Source organism: Peromyscus maniculatus, chromosome 12 (assembly GCF_049852395.1).
Source record: "Peromyscus maniculatus bairdii isolate BWxNUB_F1_BW_parent chromosome 12, HU_Pman_BW_mat_3.1, whole genome shotgun sequence".
NCBI classification, from domain to species: Eukaryota; Metazoa; Chordata; class Mammalia; order Rodentia; family Cricetidae; genus Peromyscus; species Peromyscus maniculatus.
In genome coordinates, this window is record NC_134863.1 from 40,260,882 (window position 1) to 40,281,075 (window position 20,194).

Sequence of the window (20,194 nt, forward strand, 5' to 3'; positions counted from 1 at the left end):
TGATTTCCTGATGCATATGAAAGCAGTTCTACATTATATATGTATGTATATATATATATATTACATATGTAATAGCTTTAGCTTTATAATTGCTTTGTTTCATTTGAAACAGGTACTCTTTTCAAGAGTACAGTCTTGCCTCAAGCCATCGATCCTATTTTTTCAGCCTCCCCAGTACTAGAATTACAAGTCCATGTCACCACCCTATGCTCTGTAATAGCATTATGTCTTAAAAACTATGCTCAGCCATAAATGAGACATCTATGTCACAATGCTCCTCCCAAGGCTCAGTGACCATTGTGGAAGAAGGGAAAGAAAGACTGTAGAAGTTAGAGGTCGGGGAGGACTGTGACAAAACAGTGGCTTCTGGACATGACAGAACAATTGTATTCATGAACTTACAACAACTGTGGTTGCCTGCACAAGACCTGCAAAAAATCAAGCAGGTCAGCATTACAGCGTGGAGAAGGCAAGGGACATGAGCCTCCATGCCTGGCTGAATAGTAACTGACAGTTCATGCTGCTGGGGAAGGGGTAGTTTTGTTTAAGAGTATAACTCCTAGTAGGTTGGCCATATTCTAGTATATGGTCCCATACTCATACATATATGAGAAACACTAATTAAAAAGAAAAAAATTAGTGTGAAGTTGAGAAGGGAACATAGATCTAAGAAAATTTGGAAACAGGGAATAGGGATTAGATATGATCAAAATACATTGTACACCTGTATAAATGAAAACAGTATATGTATTTAAAATATCAAAACACAACTGAACTAACAATAAATTTATAATAGCAGTAAAATTACTGTGAAATCAAGAATACTTCCTAACATACCATGTCAATGATGAACACGTTCAACGTTATCATGCTGTATCAATAAGAATTCTTGGTAGTATGATTATGAATATGTCATGAAATTATTCCTATTATTTCTTAAGTTTTAATTGGATTCTAGTTTGATTTAACATAAACTTAACCATTGGCAACCATGAGTACATTAATTGTATAGTATGGCTAGAGTTACATTACAGTTATTGAAGAGAAGATAAAAATCATACAATATCAACAGTAAGTTTTACTTTATTTTTTTTAAAAAAGGCAGTTTAAAGTTAGTTGAGTATTTCTCATCATCATGTTGGAAGAGATGTTTAAGACTGATGATATTCAGTGTTGATAGAAGTACTAGAGAAATGAATGCCCTTATGCTGCTAATGTCATTGGAGTATTAAAATCTTACTTCTGGTACTTTTAGTTCAGATAATTTGTCATCATCTTATGTAACTATAAAGACATGCATCACAACAGATGGAAAACGTTGGAAACCCTGAACATCCACCAACAGGGGGGAATGGTTATACCAATCATAGCATGCCCATACTATGAGATATTACTACACATTGGGCACTGTCTATGATATTATGCATTGAAATAATGGGGTAGATTTGTAGGAACTGACTTGAAAGGAAGATCTTAGTATATGACGCTCAGAAAACGCTGTTTCAGAATTGCATCAAATTATGTCATCACACCTCACTAAAATGTACATACACACTTACCTCCCACTTTCAGCACCACTTTGCTCACATAATATCTACTTCTTGTTCCCACATAGCAGGTATAAATTCCTTCATCCAGAAGGCTCAATCTTCTGACAGCTAGAGAGGCATTCCCGTTGTGAATTTCACTATGAAAGAGGGATGTCCTGTTTGCATATCTAAGATACTGTCCTTCCAACTGGTCCATGTCTCTGAAGTAAGTGTGAACAGTGTTATCTTGAATTTTCCAGTGAATTACAACTTGAGGCTCGCTTGTAAACAGGCAAGGGAGAATCACATCTTCGTTGTATCTTCCAATAATGAGTTTCTCATTATTACTATTGTGGTAACTGAAGAAGACTGGGAAGAATAGGTATAATGTGGGGAGCAGACAGAAAATGAAGAGGGTTAGAGACAGGTGCTTGTCAGGGCTTATGCCAGGACTGCCTGAGTGAACCTCCTAGAAGAATAGCCTGCCCACATCTCAAGGAGCCTGGCTCGCTAGTCATTGGCAACAAGCCCTGACTCTGTGATGGAGTATCTTCCCGCTCAGTCAAATTGAGTCAAAGTAACTGTGAGGTTGGCAACTGCCCAAGGATTAAGCATATTAGTTTGTAACCCACGTGACCAACAACAGTCTGTCTCTCTCCAAATCGCTGCTGTCGTACTGGAAAGAGTGAACATGAAAGAAGTCACCTTTATACCTACTGCAATATTAATAGTTTTTGAAGCTTGCTAGAGCCAGAAGGCCCTAAATCTGGGGGGAAATTAGTTTTGCTGAGTCAATAAGTATATGGAGAATTTAGAAGGCAATCCTGGGTTCTACAGTCTGTCGGTAATCTGGAAGACAGTCTCCTCAGCCCAAGAGGACGAGGGCAGGAGATCAAGAGGAGAAATGATGTAAATATTGACTTCAGCTTTCGAACATGCACTAGTGATTCTTCATCATTGTGAGAAGACAGCTGATAAAAACAACCTAAGGGAAGAAATATTTATTTGAACTCATTGTTCAGAGGGTTCAGTCCATCCTGGATGACTCTACTCTTTCCAGGTCTGGGGTGAGGCAGGACATCATGATGGCAGAAGCATCTGGCAGAGGAGAGAGAGGAAAGGAGAGGAGACAAAAGTGAGGTATAGCTCCCAGGGACATCCACAACAACCTGCTTCCTCCAGCTAAGACCCTCTTCAGTATGGTCTAGAGAATGATCTGCAATAGTCGTATTTTCGGTTTCAATTAGGCGACTTATTAAGCACATAGCGGGCAAAAGAAAAGAACAAAAAAGCAAGCAGCAGGTGGATAGAATCCAAGACAGAGAGCAAAACACCATCCATCAGGGGCTCATGGCATCTAGCAGAAATAATGAGAGCAGCCTGAGTGAGAGAGTAAACAAAGGTAACACCATCAAATCACTGCTGGAGTTCCCAACTGCAAGTCTCCCCGTTGATCAACTTCCAGCTTCCTGTTCCCATGGGAGGCATTTCTATGTCATGGGATAAACAATAGTAATGTCTGTAAGGAATGGTTTGGCTTCTATCTGTTCTCAAGAACACAACGTTTTTAATGCATTTATCTGCTTGCTCCCCACCAGTATTTCCTGTTACAGAGAGTCAAGTGGCCATCCTGACTCAGGGCAATATTTTAGAGGATTCCTGCTAAAACCATTCTTGAGCTCCACAGTTTTATCGCCTGCTTTCAAAAAGTTTAAGTAGCATGTTGTTAGGTCTCAGGACATTCATATATCCAGAAATGAGCTCACACTGAACTGTAGAAGGATTCCTAGTAGTTAGATAAAAAGCCGGCAATCCTCACGAACTTGTGAAACCTGTTCCCATCTTCCAAAAGGAATCATTTCCCTTACCCATGGCAAAAGGGACATATGGCTCTCTATTGACATGTACATATGGTTGCATATCAAAACTCACACTGGCCTCCAGGCTCCCTCAGTCCCCACTCACAACTACTTATTATAAAATTCAAACTCAGTGGTAGCCTCCTGGACCTTCCCCTCAAGTCCCCAGCTACTCATCCTCCTTATGCCCAGACACTCTTTTATTCTCTCTCTTGCTATCTCCTTACTCTTGTGCTTGCTGTGGATATCACTCTATATAAATAAAACACTGGCCAGTGGCCAGGCAGGAAGTATAGGCAGGACAAGGAGAGAGGAGAATTGAGGGAACAGGAAGAAGGAGGAGGGAGACCCTGCAGCCACCGCCAGGACAAGCAGCATGTAAAGACGCCGGTAAGCCACAAGTGACATGGCAAGGTATAGATTTATAGAAATGGGTTAATTTAAGATATAAGAACAGTTAGCAAAAAGCCTGCCACGGCCATACAGTTTATAAGTAATATAAACGTCTGAGTGATTATTTTATTCGTGGATTGTGGGACTGCGGGGCTTGGTGGAACCTGGAGAGAAGCCCTCCAGCAACACGCACTGTCTCTTGTTACCTCACTGTCTCCTCCACTATTCTCTGCTGCTCTTCTGGCCATGTTCAGTCTGCTTCTCATTTCCCTCTGCTCTGGACTCTTGCATATGCCTCTGGATGTCTTCTCTCTCTTATTCACAATACTATCCCCCAACCATTTTATGGAGCAGCCTTTCCAGTGGCTCCTTTTTTGCACCTCCTCACATGTACACATGGCAATTTTCCAATATAATGTGCTCCAGTCCCCACCTCCTAAATTTCCAGAACCTTCCAAAATAACACTAGTATCTAGAAGCCAAATATTTAACATGTGAGTCTATGGGGGACCATTCCCATTCAAATCATAATAGGACCACATTCCCAATACTCTATGAGTCAGACAAATGAGATTGGGGGAATATTATTCTGGACATAAATGTAAAATTCTAATCCTCTTGGTTTATCAAATTTTGGTGTTGTTTTATTTGTGAATGTGAGATTTCAAAAGTCAAAACTACTCAGCACAAGTTAGGGTTTTCTAATGAACATATACTTAACTGCATCATGGCATTGAAAACAGTATTTTCTTCTCTGAATTCTAAGATATTAAGATGAGAAAGGACCTTCTGCTGTGGACATTGGGGTAAATCCTTCAGGATTTTTGCCACCACTGCCTGAGATTGAACCACTGAGCACTGGCGTTACTCGGTTTCACCTTTTCCCTCCATCCACTCCCCTGTGATATTTCTCTCCGGCCATGCTTTATTACTCTTTCTCAGAGAGACGCAGAGTCTCTGAGGCAAATGTGAGGGGGGCGGCATTGCGCTAAGGAAAAGACCTGGGGTAGCAGGGAAGAAAAGAAGTGACTGCTGAGTCTCTAGCCGCACTGCCATACCCCTCTACTGCTTCATTGCAGGACTGGCCAACAGGGCCATACCAAACCAAAAACCTTCCTCTGTACAGCAAAGGACACCATCAGTGAGGGAAGAGACAGCCTACAGAGCGGAAAAAAATCTTTACCAGCTAGACACCTCACAGAGGGCTGGTGTCTAGAATATACAAATAACGCAAAGAAATGAAACATCAAGAAGATAAACACTGATATTTTAAAATGGGGCACGACACTAAACATAGAGTTCTTAAAAGATGAAATACAAACTTCTTCTAAAGGGAGAAACACTTTTTAAAAGTGTTCAGCATCTTTCACCATCAGGCAAATGTAAATTAAAACTACTTTGAGGCTTTGGTTTACTCCAGAATAGCCAAGATTAAAGAGAGAGAGCGGGGCGGGTTGGGGGGGGGAGGCGCGAATGCTGCCATGAATAAGGGGAACATTTATTCACCGCTGCTAGGAGCAAAAACTGATATAGCCATTATGGAAACTGGTGTGGCGTTTCCTCAAAAAGCTAGAAATAGATCTACCACATGTTTCAGCTCTGCCACATCTGTACAGATGCTCAAAGGTTACTGTATCTTACTGCAGAGATATCTATTCTTCAATATTCATTGCTTCTTTATTCACAATGGCCAGGAAATGGAAGCAACCAAGATGTCTATCTCCTGATGGCTGTGTAATGAAAATATGACATATTGATATAATCAAATATTATTCAACTAAGTGAACACAGCACCAGGACAACTTCTAATCACATGTTGCTATAACCGCACATCAGCATATCACCCGACCATCATCTTCAAGTTGGGTGAGTAAGGAAGTGAAAAGGGTGGGTATGGGAGGGCCTGGAGGGGTGAATATGATCACAGTATATTGTGTGAAATTCTCAAGGAATCAATAAAATTATTTAAAAATAAATAAAACAAAAAAGTAAAGATTCACTCAAGAGTCTGTTTGGGTTATAGCCTTTTAAATGACTGCTTTGTAAGCAGCTATTTTAAAGTGATTTTTGTACATTGGATGAGCTATGTACCTGTGACTTTCAGCTGTAAAGCTGTGTATCTACATCTTATATATTTACAAAGGTTAAAGGTTTATATGCTTCATGTGCGCAAAGTGACCTGTAAAAGCTGTTGACACCATATTTGGATGCAGAGCCTGGCAACTGGATGATCTTGTTATTGAAAACCCCCTCTGCGGGGCTGGAGAGATGACTCAGTGGTTAAGAGCACTGGCTTCTCTTCCAGAGGACCAGGGTTCAATTCCCACTACCCACATGGTGGCTCACAACTGTCTGTGACTACAGTTCCAGGGTACCCAAAACCCTTACACAGATATACACATAGGCAGAACACCCATGCACATCAAAACAAAAATAAGTAAATAATTTAAAACATAAACAAACAAACAAAAACCTCTATATCTATTCGCCCCCCCGACTAAATAACAGTTTTTTCAGGGCCCCAAGACTTGCACAGGTCCAAGATAGACAGTGTCTGAATGCTGAGAGGGGGCAGTGGACACAAGCTCCCATCCCTAACCATGAAAGTATACCCAGTTGACTACACTGGCAAAGGAACAATTCGTTTTCTCCAATGGAATCTCACTGGGCATATAAACCACATTTCAGGGCAGGCCCTGTGTCCAGCAACAGGCAACCAACACAAAGAGAACTCAGTGGTATTTTGGAGATGTTTTGTTTTTGTCTTATATTGCTTTGTTTAAACATTTTCATTCAACTTACAGGACTTTTGCTTATATGTTATTATTTTTGATTTTGTGTTTTCAATGTTGTTTTTGTGTATATGTTTCTCATACTTTTTCTTTTTTATAAATTTATTATTATTATTATTATTATTTTATTACTGGTTTGTTTGTTTTTCATGCTTGTTTTATAAAGAGAGGGAAAGAAGAAATGGAGTTGGGTAGGTAGGAATTGGGGGAAGAGAAGAGATGAGATCTGAGAAGAGATGAGAGGGGGGAACCATGGCCAAAATATATTGTATAAAAATTATTTTCAATACAAAGGAATAAGTGTTTTGCTATTATATATATATATATATAATATATATATATATTATATATATTGCTATTATATATATAGCTATATATATAATAGCTATATATATATATATAATAGCAAAACACTTACACAGAATGTATGTGTAACTGAGACCATTCTCTAAATCTATAAGAGGTACTAACATTTCATTTTTGGCCAGTGTGATAGCCCCATTACTGTACTGAACTGAAGGTTCTGAATTTACTTTCCACAGCACAAGTTGGCTCAATATGCAAATCTTTTGTGTACTTCTGCTATGATGCTAATTATTGCTGGCTTTTTTATCTGTGTGTGATAAACCTTCTAAGATTCAATGCTTATGAAAACATTTTATCTAGATGGCATTCTCTAAAATGAAAATGTTAATGATGGTTAAAAAAAAAAGAATGTCAATGTTAGAACTTTGGAATCCTGTCAAGCTTGGGTACCAAACTTCCACTCTGAAACTGTATCAGTCAAACGCTCCTTTCTAGTGATGTTAGTAGTAGATAACATATTAGAGAGAGCTTGAAATAGAGCATACAGAAGAAAATGTGAATTTTAACATTTGTGTATACTTCTGGGCTGCTGTTTCTGCTAAGACACAAGCTGATTACCCAGGAAAGTCCCCAGTGTACAGAGATACAGCTTGAGTCCCCACAGCTGAAACCAGAGCTGATTTGGACTTTTGGAAATTCAGAATAATTGAACATACATAGTAAGACAACTAAAGGGAAGGACCTCAATTTAAGTACCACCCACAGTACGTGTGCATGTTATACACACAACCTAAGGGTAATTTTCTTTCATCTGTGTTTTCACTGGCACCTGTCACATGAGGTCAACTGTGGAATACCCCAACTGTGGTGTCATGTCAGTGCTCAAAATGTTGCAAATTTTGGAGCAGTTTGGATAATGCATGTACAATCTATAGCCAATTTACTTTTTGTGCTACTGTTAATCTCAAGTGATACAAATAACTAACACCAGTATCACAAAAAGAAGTTACCTTGAGATCCACAAGGGTCCAGTGTGACAGCCAAGAAGAAACACAGCAGTTCCCATGCCTTCATGTCTTGTGGAGGTCATGTTAACTGTGCTGTTGAAAAGAAGAAAATGTTCACATTATGGACTGTAACTGCAAAAGACGATTGGAAGGAACTACAGGATCTGACTCCGGGAGATTAAGTTATTATACACTCACACATATAACTTGTTGTAGCCATTACACACAATATTATGTAAGTTCAGTGGCACTGAACTTCTTCCAGCAGCATAGGAGAAAACCCAATTATAATGCAACTTTAAACACGATGCTCCTGTGTGTTCTTTGTTTGTTTGAAGCACACACCTTTTTGCATACAGGGCACTAGCAGGATTCATCACCAAATCTACGTTACGATGTTAAGGCTAAAGAATGGACTGCATATCCAGAGCCGGGTGTGCCGTATGTTAGTCACTGATAAATGGCTGTTGAATGAATAGGAATTTGGCAGTGATCCCACAGTGGCTCTCTAGACAATAGCTGTTATTTATAAAGCTTTCAACGGTGTGAATACATTGTTTTTATAGTAAAATATACTAAAACCAAATTCAATTCAATATTAAGTGCCAGCGATAACTGTGGCATCATTTATCATCACACATAAAAGCAGCTAAAGCATGACATCAACCTTAGTGCACACCACAAGGCTGCTGTTAAAATGGGGGTGGGGGTGGGGGAGAATACATGGTCTGTGGTTTGAATGAGGAATGTTACCCATAGTCTCAGGCTTTCGAACACTTCGTCCCCAGTTAGTGGTCCTGTTTGGGGAGGTTTACTTGGTGTGGCCTTGCTAGAGGACGAGGAAGTATGTCACTGGGTAGGGTACGGACTTTGAGAGTTTATAGTCTGGCCTCACTTCCAGCCCTCAGTCCCTACTTTGGTCGTGTGGTTAAAGACATGAGCTCTTAGATTTCTGTTCCTGCTCCTGTGCCTGCCGCTTGCTATCATGATTCCCCACCATGATGGACACTTATCCCTCTGGAACTGTAAGCCCAAATATGGTCCTTCTTCCATGCTACTTCTGGTCATGGTGTGTAATTACAGCTACAGACAAGTGACTAATATAGATGATTAGTTACTTGTCCACACACAACATAGTTTCATATAAAATAGAACTGATTTTCTTGAATGATGGGATTATCGTTAATTTTTCCTCTTGAGAAACAGTGTCTTTAAGAATAGCATATAATTTGTTTTAAAATCACTAGAAGATTTTGAAGAATCATTTGGCAGTTCTACAATTGAGAATGTGCTTTAAATGTGCCATAAGATATAAAATCTTAGAATGATTAGAATTATTCTAAAAATTTAAATTAGACTCCTCCATCAAAACAAAATCCAGCAGCATAATAATTTATAGTTTCAATTTTACATTTTAAAGGCTAGAAGGAAATAATTGAATTTGCAACTTTTGCAAAGAGTTTCCTCAACTCGAATCATTTCCTGATTTTCTATTAAAATGTGTTCATTTTCTGTTAAACTTGTTCATTTTTTATTAAAATACAGCCACACAAAAATCAGAAGAGCAATAAAGACAAAAACCGATGTTAAAATATTAACAGGGTCAACATTTGCCACAGGACTAAGTTGTTATCCACTAGCTTCTATCCCTTCAAAGCAAAAGCTAAAATAGTTGCTAAAATAAAAACAAAAAAAATAGTACTAATTATTAAAATAAGTTGTATTTCTTCTTACAAATATGTTTACATGTACAAGGCATTAATAGATACTATATCATAATGACAATCTATGAATGAGAATATTAGTAACTAATAAGCTCATTTTTTTTTTGAGACAGGGTTTCTCTGTGTAGCTTTGTGCCTTTCTTGGAACTCACTCTGTAGCCCAGGCTGGCCTCGAACTCACAGAGATCTGCCTGGCTCTGCCTCCCGAGTGCTGGGATTAAAGGCGTGTACCACTGTCGCCCGGCCCATAAGCTCATATTTTTAAAGACTTACTTATTTTTATTTTAACCATATGAGTGTTTTGCCTGTATATAAGTATGTATATGCATCTACCTATTTCTCCCTTCATAATCATCAAAAAAAAAAAATTCCCTAAGTAACCATCTCCATTTTTCCCTTTTCAGGCTCAACTTAATCTACTCTGGCTTTCTCTTTGTAGGCCATATCAAAAGTGGCCTTTGTCACTGTCACCAAGAGCTCCCATCTGATACCATTTGCTTTCTTCCTCAGTCCCAGAGTGCCATCTGCACAGTTGACTGCTGGCTCCACCCCCCACACACCCCACACCCCCACACCCCCACACTCCACACACCCCACACACCCCACACACCCCCACACCCCCACACCCCCACAACACCCCACCCCACCCCCACTCCCACCCCCCCACCCCCACCCCCCACCCCACACACCCCACACACACCCCACACCACACACACACACACACACACCCCACACCACACACCCCCACACCCCCCACACCCCCACACCCCCACACCCCCCACACCCCCCACACCCCCCACACTCCACACCCCACACTCCCCATCCCTCACACACCCCCACACCCCACACACTCCCCCCACACCCCATCCCCACACCCCCACACCCCTCACACCCCCACACCCCCACACCCCACCCCCAAAAGACTCTGCTCTGGCTTCAAGGTACTGTTCTCCCTGCTTCTCTTCCTTCTGTTGGATTTCTTGGTCCTTTTCTGTTTCTTCTCTGCTCGTCCTGGTTGTGTGGAAATAGGGAGTGTTCCAGCCTTTCTTCTCCCTCTACCATTGCCTCTGTATGTGGGTTCCTTTATTCTGTGGAACTTCATGCTGTCGGAACCAGGGATTCTGAAACTTCTCCACTGAGTCTTTTAACCTGTGCTGTTCTGCAGACTTTACAAAGTCTTCGTGAGCCTGGGGTGCGTGCCTTGGCCCCCTTTTCACTATTTTGCACTCCTCTCTCAACAAAACTAAACAGGAAGAATTATCATGGGTTTCCTCAAGTATTCACCCCAATAACTGATCTCAAATTCTTCCAGTTGTTTCAGCAAAGGAAAAAAATAAGCTTGCTTCTTCCAGTTCTTCAAGCTTCATATCAAGTCCACTGACTCGTCTGCTGTCTACTTTTTTCCCACTCCTCGTCATCCTGCTGCTCCACAGCACTACGGTCTCCTAAGTGTAAACCTAAAACCAGACACCTGGATGGTAATCCTTGTCTGTCCTTGCCTTCTTATCGCTCCCTGTCAGCACAACAGTCAAGCATCATAGTTTTAAAATACATAAGTGACATTATCCTAATTAAATCCCACAGAGCCTTCCCACCACCAAGACTAAGATTGAAATTCTTCCCCCTGCACAGTGAGCACTCAGTGCCGGAGTCCTTCAGCCTCCCCCACAGCAGCCAATAATGCAGATTCTGAAAGACTCATGGACACAAGTACTCCAGTCCAAGGGTCAGCATAAGCATGAGCTGAAAATTGGGTCCTTGAGACAATTTAATTCATGTATTTTGAATAAAATGACTAATTACAGTAACCTACTTATCATCTAAGATAAAGTACCATGAATAAAGTACACAAAAGCTTGATTTAACACTATAGAAATAGTTTCAGCATTCAGCGAAGTGAGGCAGTTAATGAGTATTTGGCCCTATTTTTATGCCTAGGTTTTATTTTTAGACATTTATTTTTTCCCCCCTCAAAGCAGCAGAAAGCTTCTACCTTGGATGAAACTGGTTGTCCAAGCTGCAATCAGCACGCTTACAAAAGGGTTCAAATGTTAGTAACAGCTTGTTCTAGTATACTCTGGCTAGATTCCAGATGTGAGGGAGAAAAGCAGAAACCAGCCTCTGAAAAGAACATGAGCAAAATGAATCCAGATGCTAAAGGCAATCAGACAGAGGAGAAAGCTGAGGCTATTTCCCTAGTTGTAACATAAGTGTGAGAGAATAGTTAGCCTTGTGCCCATCCTAACAGCTACAGACCAAAACAGTAGAAGCTGTCAGCACCTGACGACAGTGATGCCACACAGCACGTGGGGGCAGACCAGAGTCTTGAACCTATACATTGGTGGCATGAGGCCAGTACTGGTCTCCAGCCGGCTGGACAAGTCAGCAGCTCTGTTGTGGAAAAGAGCTGTACCTCATGCATCTCAGGGCGGGTCAAACTTCTGAGTTCCTTTGAGGAAAAGCAGATTCCAGAATGCCTCCTTCTCTTCTGCATTTTTAAAAATGTCATTGTCTCTCCACAGAGTCCATGGCACTGAGCCAATTTGTAAAAGAAATAGAAACAGAAGGAAAACTCTTTGGAGCATCCTGGGGATTTCTCCTTAGCATCTACTTAGATTTTAATAGTATTGACTTTGTTTAGACAGAATAAGAACAAAAGAAGAGGACTCTGGATTGCCTTCTCTCTATGCAAATATCTCCCCTGATGTTTTACAGCAGAACTCCACCACATAGGGGATTCATACATTACACTGAAAGTCTGAATCTCTAGGGGGTACCATTACTGCCTTAGGATCTATTGGTTGAGATTTCTGTTTTGTTTTGTTTTGGAAACCCAGGCTAAGAGTCCATGCTGCTGCATTCTGGGAAGATGGAGAGGCATATTTGTAGAGCAACGAGGGTGGAAGAAAGGGGGAATGAAACAAGAATGGAAAGTAGATGCAAGATGATGGTGGTCTTCTTGGTAACCAGAAAAGCGAACAGCCACTTGCTCAGCTGAAAGCTCTAAAGACCACAGCACCTAGAATTGCAGGAAGAGCACACTGGTTAAAATTTTCCTATGGCCAAAGGAACTCCAGTTTTCTTTCTGTTTGTACCCCTGACTTCTTGAGATAGCCACTAAGGAAGCAAGGTGCTATCTATTGTTTACTGTATAGTAAACCATATGGTTTACTCTCTCTCTCTCTCTCTCTCTCTCTCTCTCTCTCTCTCTCTCTCTCTCTCTCTCTCTCTCTGTGTGTGTGTGTGTGTGTGTGTGTGTGTGTGTGTGACATACATCGGTGCTGCTGCCCAGAGTCCAGCGACATTGGATTCCCTTAGAGCTGGAATTATAGATGGTGGTTGTGAGGTGCCTGGCATGTGTGCTGGGAATCAAACTTGGGTCTTCTGGAAAAGCAGTATGTGCTCTTAACCCCTGAGCCATCTCTCTGCCCCTACTGTATGGACTCTTAACTGTGAGCACTTTGCATTATTATAGAGGGTGGGGACCGAGATCTCTGTGAGTCTTTCTGAGTCAGGTCTACACTGTTTTTGCTGCAGCTCCCCGTATGGAGAGTCCAGTGGAGGACCTCCTGAAATTGGTCTTTGTAAGTGAGCTGGGGTCTGATGATGATACTTAGAAATGTGGCAGTTGAGCTGGGACCTGGGCTTTTTTTTTCTTAATCACCCTCAACAAGTTAAGGACCCAAGTAACAGTTAATACCAACTGTGACTGGTAAATTGAGTACAATAAACGTACCTATTTTTTTTTTAAATCGTTCTTCCTTGTTTGTTTGTTTGAGATCTTGACACAAACTAGAATTGTTTGGGAAGAGGAACATCAGTTGAGAAAGTATACACCACCAGATAGGCTCGTGGTGCATTTTTTGACTGATGATTAATGAATGAGGGCCCAGTTCAATGTGAGTAGTACTACTTGGGTGGGTTATATAGGAAAGCAGGCTGAGCAAGCCAGGAAGCAACATCTTCTTTGGTCTCTGCCTCAGTTCCTGCCTCCAGGTTCCACCTTGATTTCCTTCATTCATGGTTAATGAGCTGCGACTGGAGTTCATGAGAATCAAATAAACCCTCTCCTCCCCAACTTGCTTTCGGTCATCATGTTTTATCACAGTAACAGAAACCCTAACTAGGCCAGGTACTCATTTAATTTCTGATCTTTTTCTAATTAGGAGACAATTAATGGCCTGCCCAGGTCCCCTACAATTGCTTTAATCAATTTAGCTTTCGGATGTGAATTCTCCCGCTGTTACTTCCCGTTCGTTCGGGTAACTGCAAAGTTCTTCAGAAGCCGGTGACTGTGGTGACTGTGTGGCGGGCGGAAGCAGTGGCAGGGGATTGGATCACTTCTCCACTGCCTACCATAGTGGAAGGTTTCATGCAAAACCCCTTCTGCAGTCCAGAGCTTTCCAGGGTGAAGGCTGAGCCTTTACTGGGTCACACCCCACGCTGAGCTGCATTTGCACCTCTATGCCTTTACATCACTTCCTTGCAGGGCACTCATGGGATCCCTCTGGACACTTGCTCATACATCCCCTCTTAGGTAAGGTTGGGTCCCTGAAAATAAAGCCTGCTTCAGATGTGGCTCCTTGCCTTCAAGGACCATTTTCCAGTTTAGAGTCTAATCATGCATGAAATGCTGCTTTGGGGGGCGGGGGGTGGGGGTGGGGGTGGGGGGAAGGTCGATTATAAAACCCTCCACAATAGTGTTCTGCGAAAGAAGGAATATAGTAAGACAGAGTGGGTTTTGGTTTTTCTTTTTCTTCCTTCCTTCCTTCCTTCCTTCCTTCCTTCCTTCCTTCCTTCCTTCCTTCCTTCCTTCCTTCCTTTCTTTCTTTCTTTCTTTCTTCCTTCCTTGTTTTGTTTGTTTGGAGCAAGCACAGAGGCTGTAAAATCACAGGAAGAAAAATAGACAAAGGAAATCACTGCTGGGAACCAAGTAGACAGCAGGCACCTTGTCAAGCATGTAAAAGCGGGAAACAATTGAAGACTCCATTAGGAGAAGTGTTGAGGGTGTGCAAATGTGACGCCTTGGAGTTAAAAAGAGTGACCGACCTCTCCCTCTTGAAAACATGTCGATAATGCCAATGGCACACTAAATGTGTGGGTAAAGCCAAGGTCTCCTTTCTGTGCATTTCTGCTCCCTCACGCTCACTGAATAATTTAACAGAATGGTATGTAACGGGATGTTAATTCGGTAGGAAGACAAGAACAAACAGTATTTCTGCAGCAAGGAAGCCGAATAAGATGCACACTTAGGAAAGGCTAAATAAAAGCAGGTTACAAAAGAGAAGAATTTGAAAACTCTGTTCTCGGATGAAGTATAAAGATGGATAATGGCAAAAGAAAGAAAGAAAACTGTAGAATCTCAGAAGTGGATAGTCTGTGGAAGGCGAAGCTCCCTGGCCATTTTTGAGGAATCAGCATTGAAGATAAGGGATCTTATACTACCCTATAGGTTGGGGTAGTATAAGAGAGGAGACTCAGAAAAACATCAAACAACAGTTCCCATATCCAGAACAAAGTGTGCCTTCTTTCTCCCCAGAAACCTAGACCACAAGTGGATTCCTACAAGATTACAAAATTGAGAATTTAATTTACTACATAACATTTTTTTAAAAAACAAAATCAACTTCTTTCTGGGTCTGAAAATGCAGATGTAAGGATTTCAACTGAAGCAATGAACAGTCCCAAATCCTACAAATAAAGTATCACAGAGGAGGCTCATCACTATGTGGAAGCTGAGGAATCGGGCCACACTGACATAGGATGCTTCGCGTGATTCGTTGCATTTATCACCCAGTTCTGCCATTAGAATTTCATCCTATGCTGGTCAAAAGCATTACATACAAAGACACCTATGGAATGCTTAGTGACAGATCCGATGCACTGCATTTCCCAGTGTGAGTTTTAATCATTCCTGTCTTAATCCCTGTCTCCTTCCTTCAAATCAGGAAAAAGAAAACTCCTCCTTGTATCTCCATATCGAGGCTGAGTGAACTGTAACTGAATATCAAAATCAAAGATTTGAGGGACAGAGCAGGCTCAAACCAATCTTGAAAAGACTCATTCCTAGCTGTGTGTATGACTTAGAGCTTCTATCTAGTGAAGGTCTGTGATAGACTACTTCCAGCAAGCATCCTGCCTATGGACACCTGGATTAGTGACTTCCTGTCCTTAGGATTTAATGCTGCTGCTAACCTGACTGCCTGGTATATAAGCAAAGAAAAACTACTGGCACAGCTCGGTGAATCACTTCTAAAGTACAGTGGTTATCATGTTTGCTTTGTACCAGTGAGATTTCTGTAGCACTCAGGGTCAATTCTGCCAAATAACTTTTGTTTATAAAGCTCTGTGTCTGCAGCCCTGAATTGTATACAGAATCCATTCCTAAGTTAGAGTCAGAAAATGTTAAGATTCTAAGACACAAGAACAAGTACCTCAGATTTATCCTGACCTCCTAAGAAACAGGACTAAGTTTTTGTCACGCAGCAAACTTGACATCTTTTTGACCACTAAAACTATACAAGCTGAACATCACCTACGGGTCATAAACTCTACACGGATGAGCCAGACAGCCCTTAATCTTGGAAAGTTCAGTCTAGTACCGAAAGACAGGTGGGTTATGAAACAAATAAATCATAATACAGAAACATGAACAGCAGTAAGAGCCCTCATGAGGTGCTGTTAAATGCTGGAGCCTGCTGGGGTAGGGTACTTAGAAAAGGTTTTCAAACATCAGTTTTGAAGAACAAGGAGAAACTGACCCAGAAGGAGGAACAGAGAAAATAGGGGGGGGGGGTAGATATTATAACAGAAAATGGAGCTAAGCTGCAGCCACATTGAAACATAAATCTTAAGTGATACTACCAAGCAGCTACATGGAAGACAAAATGCTGGAAAGATGGGGAAGGAATGTATCATGGTTATTCTTAGAACTCATACTAAACACATAGGAGCTAATCATGAGGACAGACCTATATTTTAGAAAGGGTACACCAGTATAATTCTAATGGTTAACAAAAGGAGCCAGCTTGTGACTAAGAATGTAACAGGAGACCATTCAAAAGCAACTTACTAGTGTGGAAGGAGTAAACTATCTGATGACACTGTGAAAAGCACCACTACCATCTCTCCCCTGCTAGCAGGATTCCTCTGCCCAGTCCCATGTAGGGTGTGACCACTTCCAGCTAAGCTGAGAACTGAGATGCTCAGGAAAGATAACTGAGATGGTCGTGTCTGGTTCAAGGCAGGACTTGGAATCCTCCAAAGTTTGGAAAGGCGAATATAAGCTGGTGGCCGCCCTGAAGGGAAGCTGGGTCAGTGGTGGGAGGTGCAAGCCAGCCAGAAATTCTCAAGTTCCTTGAAAATTGGAAGTCATCTGAATTATGTTTATCCTCTGACGCTTGCGTGTGGCACCATGACCACAATGCCTGCATGCCCATCCTTCCCTACTTATAACTATAGTCTAAGGGAAGTAATAAAGTGTAGTGAAAAGTATGTTCAGTCTCTTTCACTGCTCTGTCCCCTAATAAACTTCTGAAATCAATCTGAAAAACAACAACAGTCACCATTTGAACAATGAGATTGAAAAGAAATCCGTTAGGAGGACGGCTACTGTAACTTGCTACTTTCCTTCCTATCTCTACCTTCTAAGCATTGATTTGATGCCTAGAGCTGCAGTACCAATCTAACAGGTATGTGAGGAGCAAAACAGTTAAATGTCAACAGGAGATGGATGAAAGGACAGAACAATGAGAGGATCTACACTTCTAACTTCTGAGCCCCTCCTCCTACCTGTTCTGAATCCCCTACCCCTCGACTGTTAATTAAGCAGTGCATTTAAATTACCTTGAAAGGAGTCTTCAAGTGTCTCCAGGTATTTAGAAGTGACACCGAATTAAAATAATCAGTGAAGAAAAATAGCCGAAGCTTTTCTTCTTTTTCTAATAACAAAGTACAGAAGAAAGCAATCTCTCGTCCTATCTCAGCAAAATGCCACAAGAAGTCCTATTATCTTTTACCAGAGTAAAGAGGCATTCATGTGCTTGGTAATAGTACAAGTAACATTTAATTTGAAGCTACAAACATTAGCTATGAGCCATTGGAATTTTATAGCTAGTTGGGTGCACCTTCTGTTGTGTATAGACGGTTTCTAATAGAAAAAGCACATTTACCTTAAAAATCCTGTTTCCTTTTAGTGTCAACATTAAAACGAAAATACTGACTTTCAAATGAAGTGTCATTTTACAAACATGAGAAATTTCTGCTCCACCAGAAAAGAGTTTGTCTGCCTATTTGACTCTCCAGGAAATCCTGTTCCCTTATTTATTTCAAAGGAAGAAAAAAACCGGGTAAACCCTTGCTTTCAAGAGGATTATAAAAATAAGCCGATAAAACCGTAAAGTAACTTCAAAGTAAATAGCTGAGAAATAATGAATCTGACATTTTACAATAAAAGTATTTGTACTTCAATGCCATAAATTTAGTGTTGAATCAGCTAAGACTTTAAGAGGAGCAATATAAAAGCTTTAATTTGATGTATAAGCTTTCACCTTTAGAAAAACATAAGTTTTACTCATTTTTGACGCACAGATATGTTCATTCATACAAATTAAGTCTCCCAGTGCACCAACCTGGTCAAACTTTATTCAGTTCCATTTGATTCTAAAGTTAGAGATGCTGTGGAATTTTCTGGACTCAGTAAAGATGTTACAAGCTCAGGCAAGGAGCTGTGAGAGAAGAGAGATCAACCCGTGGTGAAGAGCATCAGGACAAGAGGATTTTATGAATGAGGCATTTTACATTGCATTGGCAGTGGGGTATAGGCCTGGCATAATTCATTGCCAAAAGATGATTCTGATTCTCTTGTAGTGGCTTCCACCCCCTTACTACTGCAAAATCATATGCCACCTTCTTCAAACAATGTAAAATTCCCCATTGTTCTCTCAAGGAAACACAACTTCTCATATGTCCTCTGCTTCTTAGTCTTAGCCCTTGATCCCATCTCTCCATATATCTTCCTGTTTTTCAAAATGAGTTCTCATTTAGGAGCTCTTTCTTGTGCCTACAAACACAGAATAACATTTGTCAGCCCTATTGTTCCTTCTGTGTATCATCCTAATTCCCAACTGCCTTTACCTTCTGAGCTTTATCTGGGATGATATCTTATTGTTGGAGAAACTAACAGTCCATGATCCTGTTTAGAAAAATAGCAATGAGTTCACACGACTGCACTGACCCAGAGAAACAGACTAGCCAATGTATCTTATCCAACACCAGTCACTACTGTATGTTACCCTCTGGAGACTCTGAGTACCATGGTCTTGCAACAAGAGATTCTGCCTAACCTCTTACAGTCCCTCAAAGCAGCCTGGCAGCTGTGTCCAGAGACATCTCCAAGAATCAGTGGAATCCTCTTTGGACATATTAGTTCATCAAAGAGCTGGGTGTCCTGTTCTGTGATGTTCAGCCCGCTAGGCCATATGAATTATTCTACTGTGCAGATAACATTATAAATTATAAATGATACCACTAAAATACATAGAGTTGTAGGTACTGTTATGAACAATTTCCATATCAACTAATTTGAAATTTAAAGGAAATAACTTTCTGAATACATATATCTATAAAATTGTACTACGGAGATATTTAAAAGCTCAACCAGGCCAATAACAACTTATAAAATTAAGTTAGTAATAAAATGTATCCACAAAAAGAGAACCCTGAGACCAGATATTTTCACTGGTAAATTTTGCTAAACTATTAGAGTAGAATTAACATTAGTTTTAAAACTATTTCCAAAAAAAAGTTGAAAAGAAGGGAATTCTCCCAAACTCATCCAATGAAGCCACCTCTTCCTTGATAACAAAATCAGATAAGGATAAGAATATAACCAAATGTAGAAAAACCATCAAAAACCAGAATCCCTGGTAAATATAGATTTAAAAATTCTCAATTAAAGACTAGTACACAAAAGGAGCATATATCATGATCAAGCAAGAATTATTATAGGGATATAAGAATGGTTCACTGTATAAATCAATAGATGCCGTACATGACTTCCTAGAACAAGTCATGTATGTCTACTGTCACCATTTTATCAATGTAGTATTAGAAGTCTCAGCCAGGAGAATCAGGCAAGAGTAATAAATAGAAGGCACCCAGATAGAAAAGTATTAACCCTGTTCAGAGATGCCATAATTTTATACATAGGGAACCTAATAAATCCACCAAGGAAATATGACGAAAGTGGTAAGTAAACCTAGTAAAATTGTAAGACACAAGACCATCATACGAAAATGTATTGGCCATTTTTCTACCACTATACAAAGTACTTAGGATAGACAACACATGAAAAAAAAACTACTTTGGATCACAGTTTAGAAATTTCAGTCTATTCTCACTTGGTCCCATCACTTCGGGCCTGTGGTAGCAAATCATGGTGGGACAAAATTATGTACCTCATAGCCAAGAAGGAAAAAGGAGAGAGAAGGAGATAGAGTGTCTCAACTATTGAAAGCATTTTGTCAGTGGCCTAAAGAAATCCCATTTGCCCTATCTATTTAGGGTTCTATCACCTCCCAATGA

At 40.6% G+C, this 20,194-nt stretch overlaps 1 protein-coding gene across 7 annotated transcripts in view; it reads right to left on the reverse strand.

Moving 5' to 3' along the window:
- Hhla2 (HHLA2 member of B7 family) overlaps positions 1-20,194 on the reverse strand; it is a 98,619-nt gene that overhangs the window by 16,360 nt on the left and 62,065 nt on the right. For 5 of the 7 annotated variants that reach the window (XM_076548955.1, XM_076548954.1, XM_042258924.2 and 2 more), the window contains 2 exons: positions 7,890-7,979; positions 1,560-1,898 (listed from right to left, as the gene is read on the reverse strand). In XM_076548955.1, the coding sequence (XP_076405070.1) occupies positions 1,560-1,898; positions 7,890-7,953 (403 nt within the window). In that variant the 5' untranslated portion in view covers positions 7,954-7,979. Of the gene's footprint in view, positions 1-1,559; positions 2,628-7,889; positions 7,980-20,194 lie in introns of all 7 variants that reach the window. The other 2 variants (XM_076548956.1, XM_076548957.1) reach the window with 1 other exon arrangement.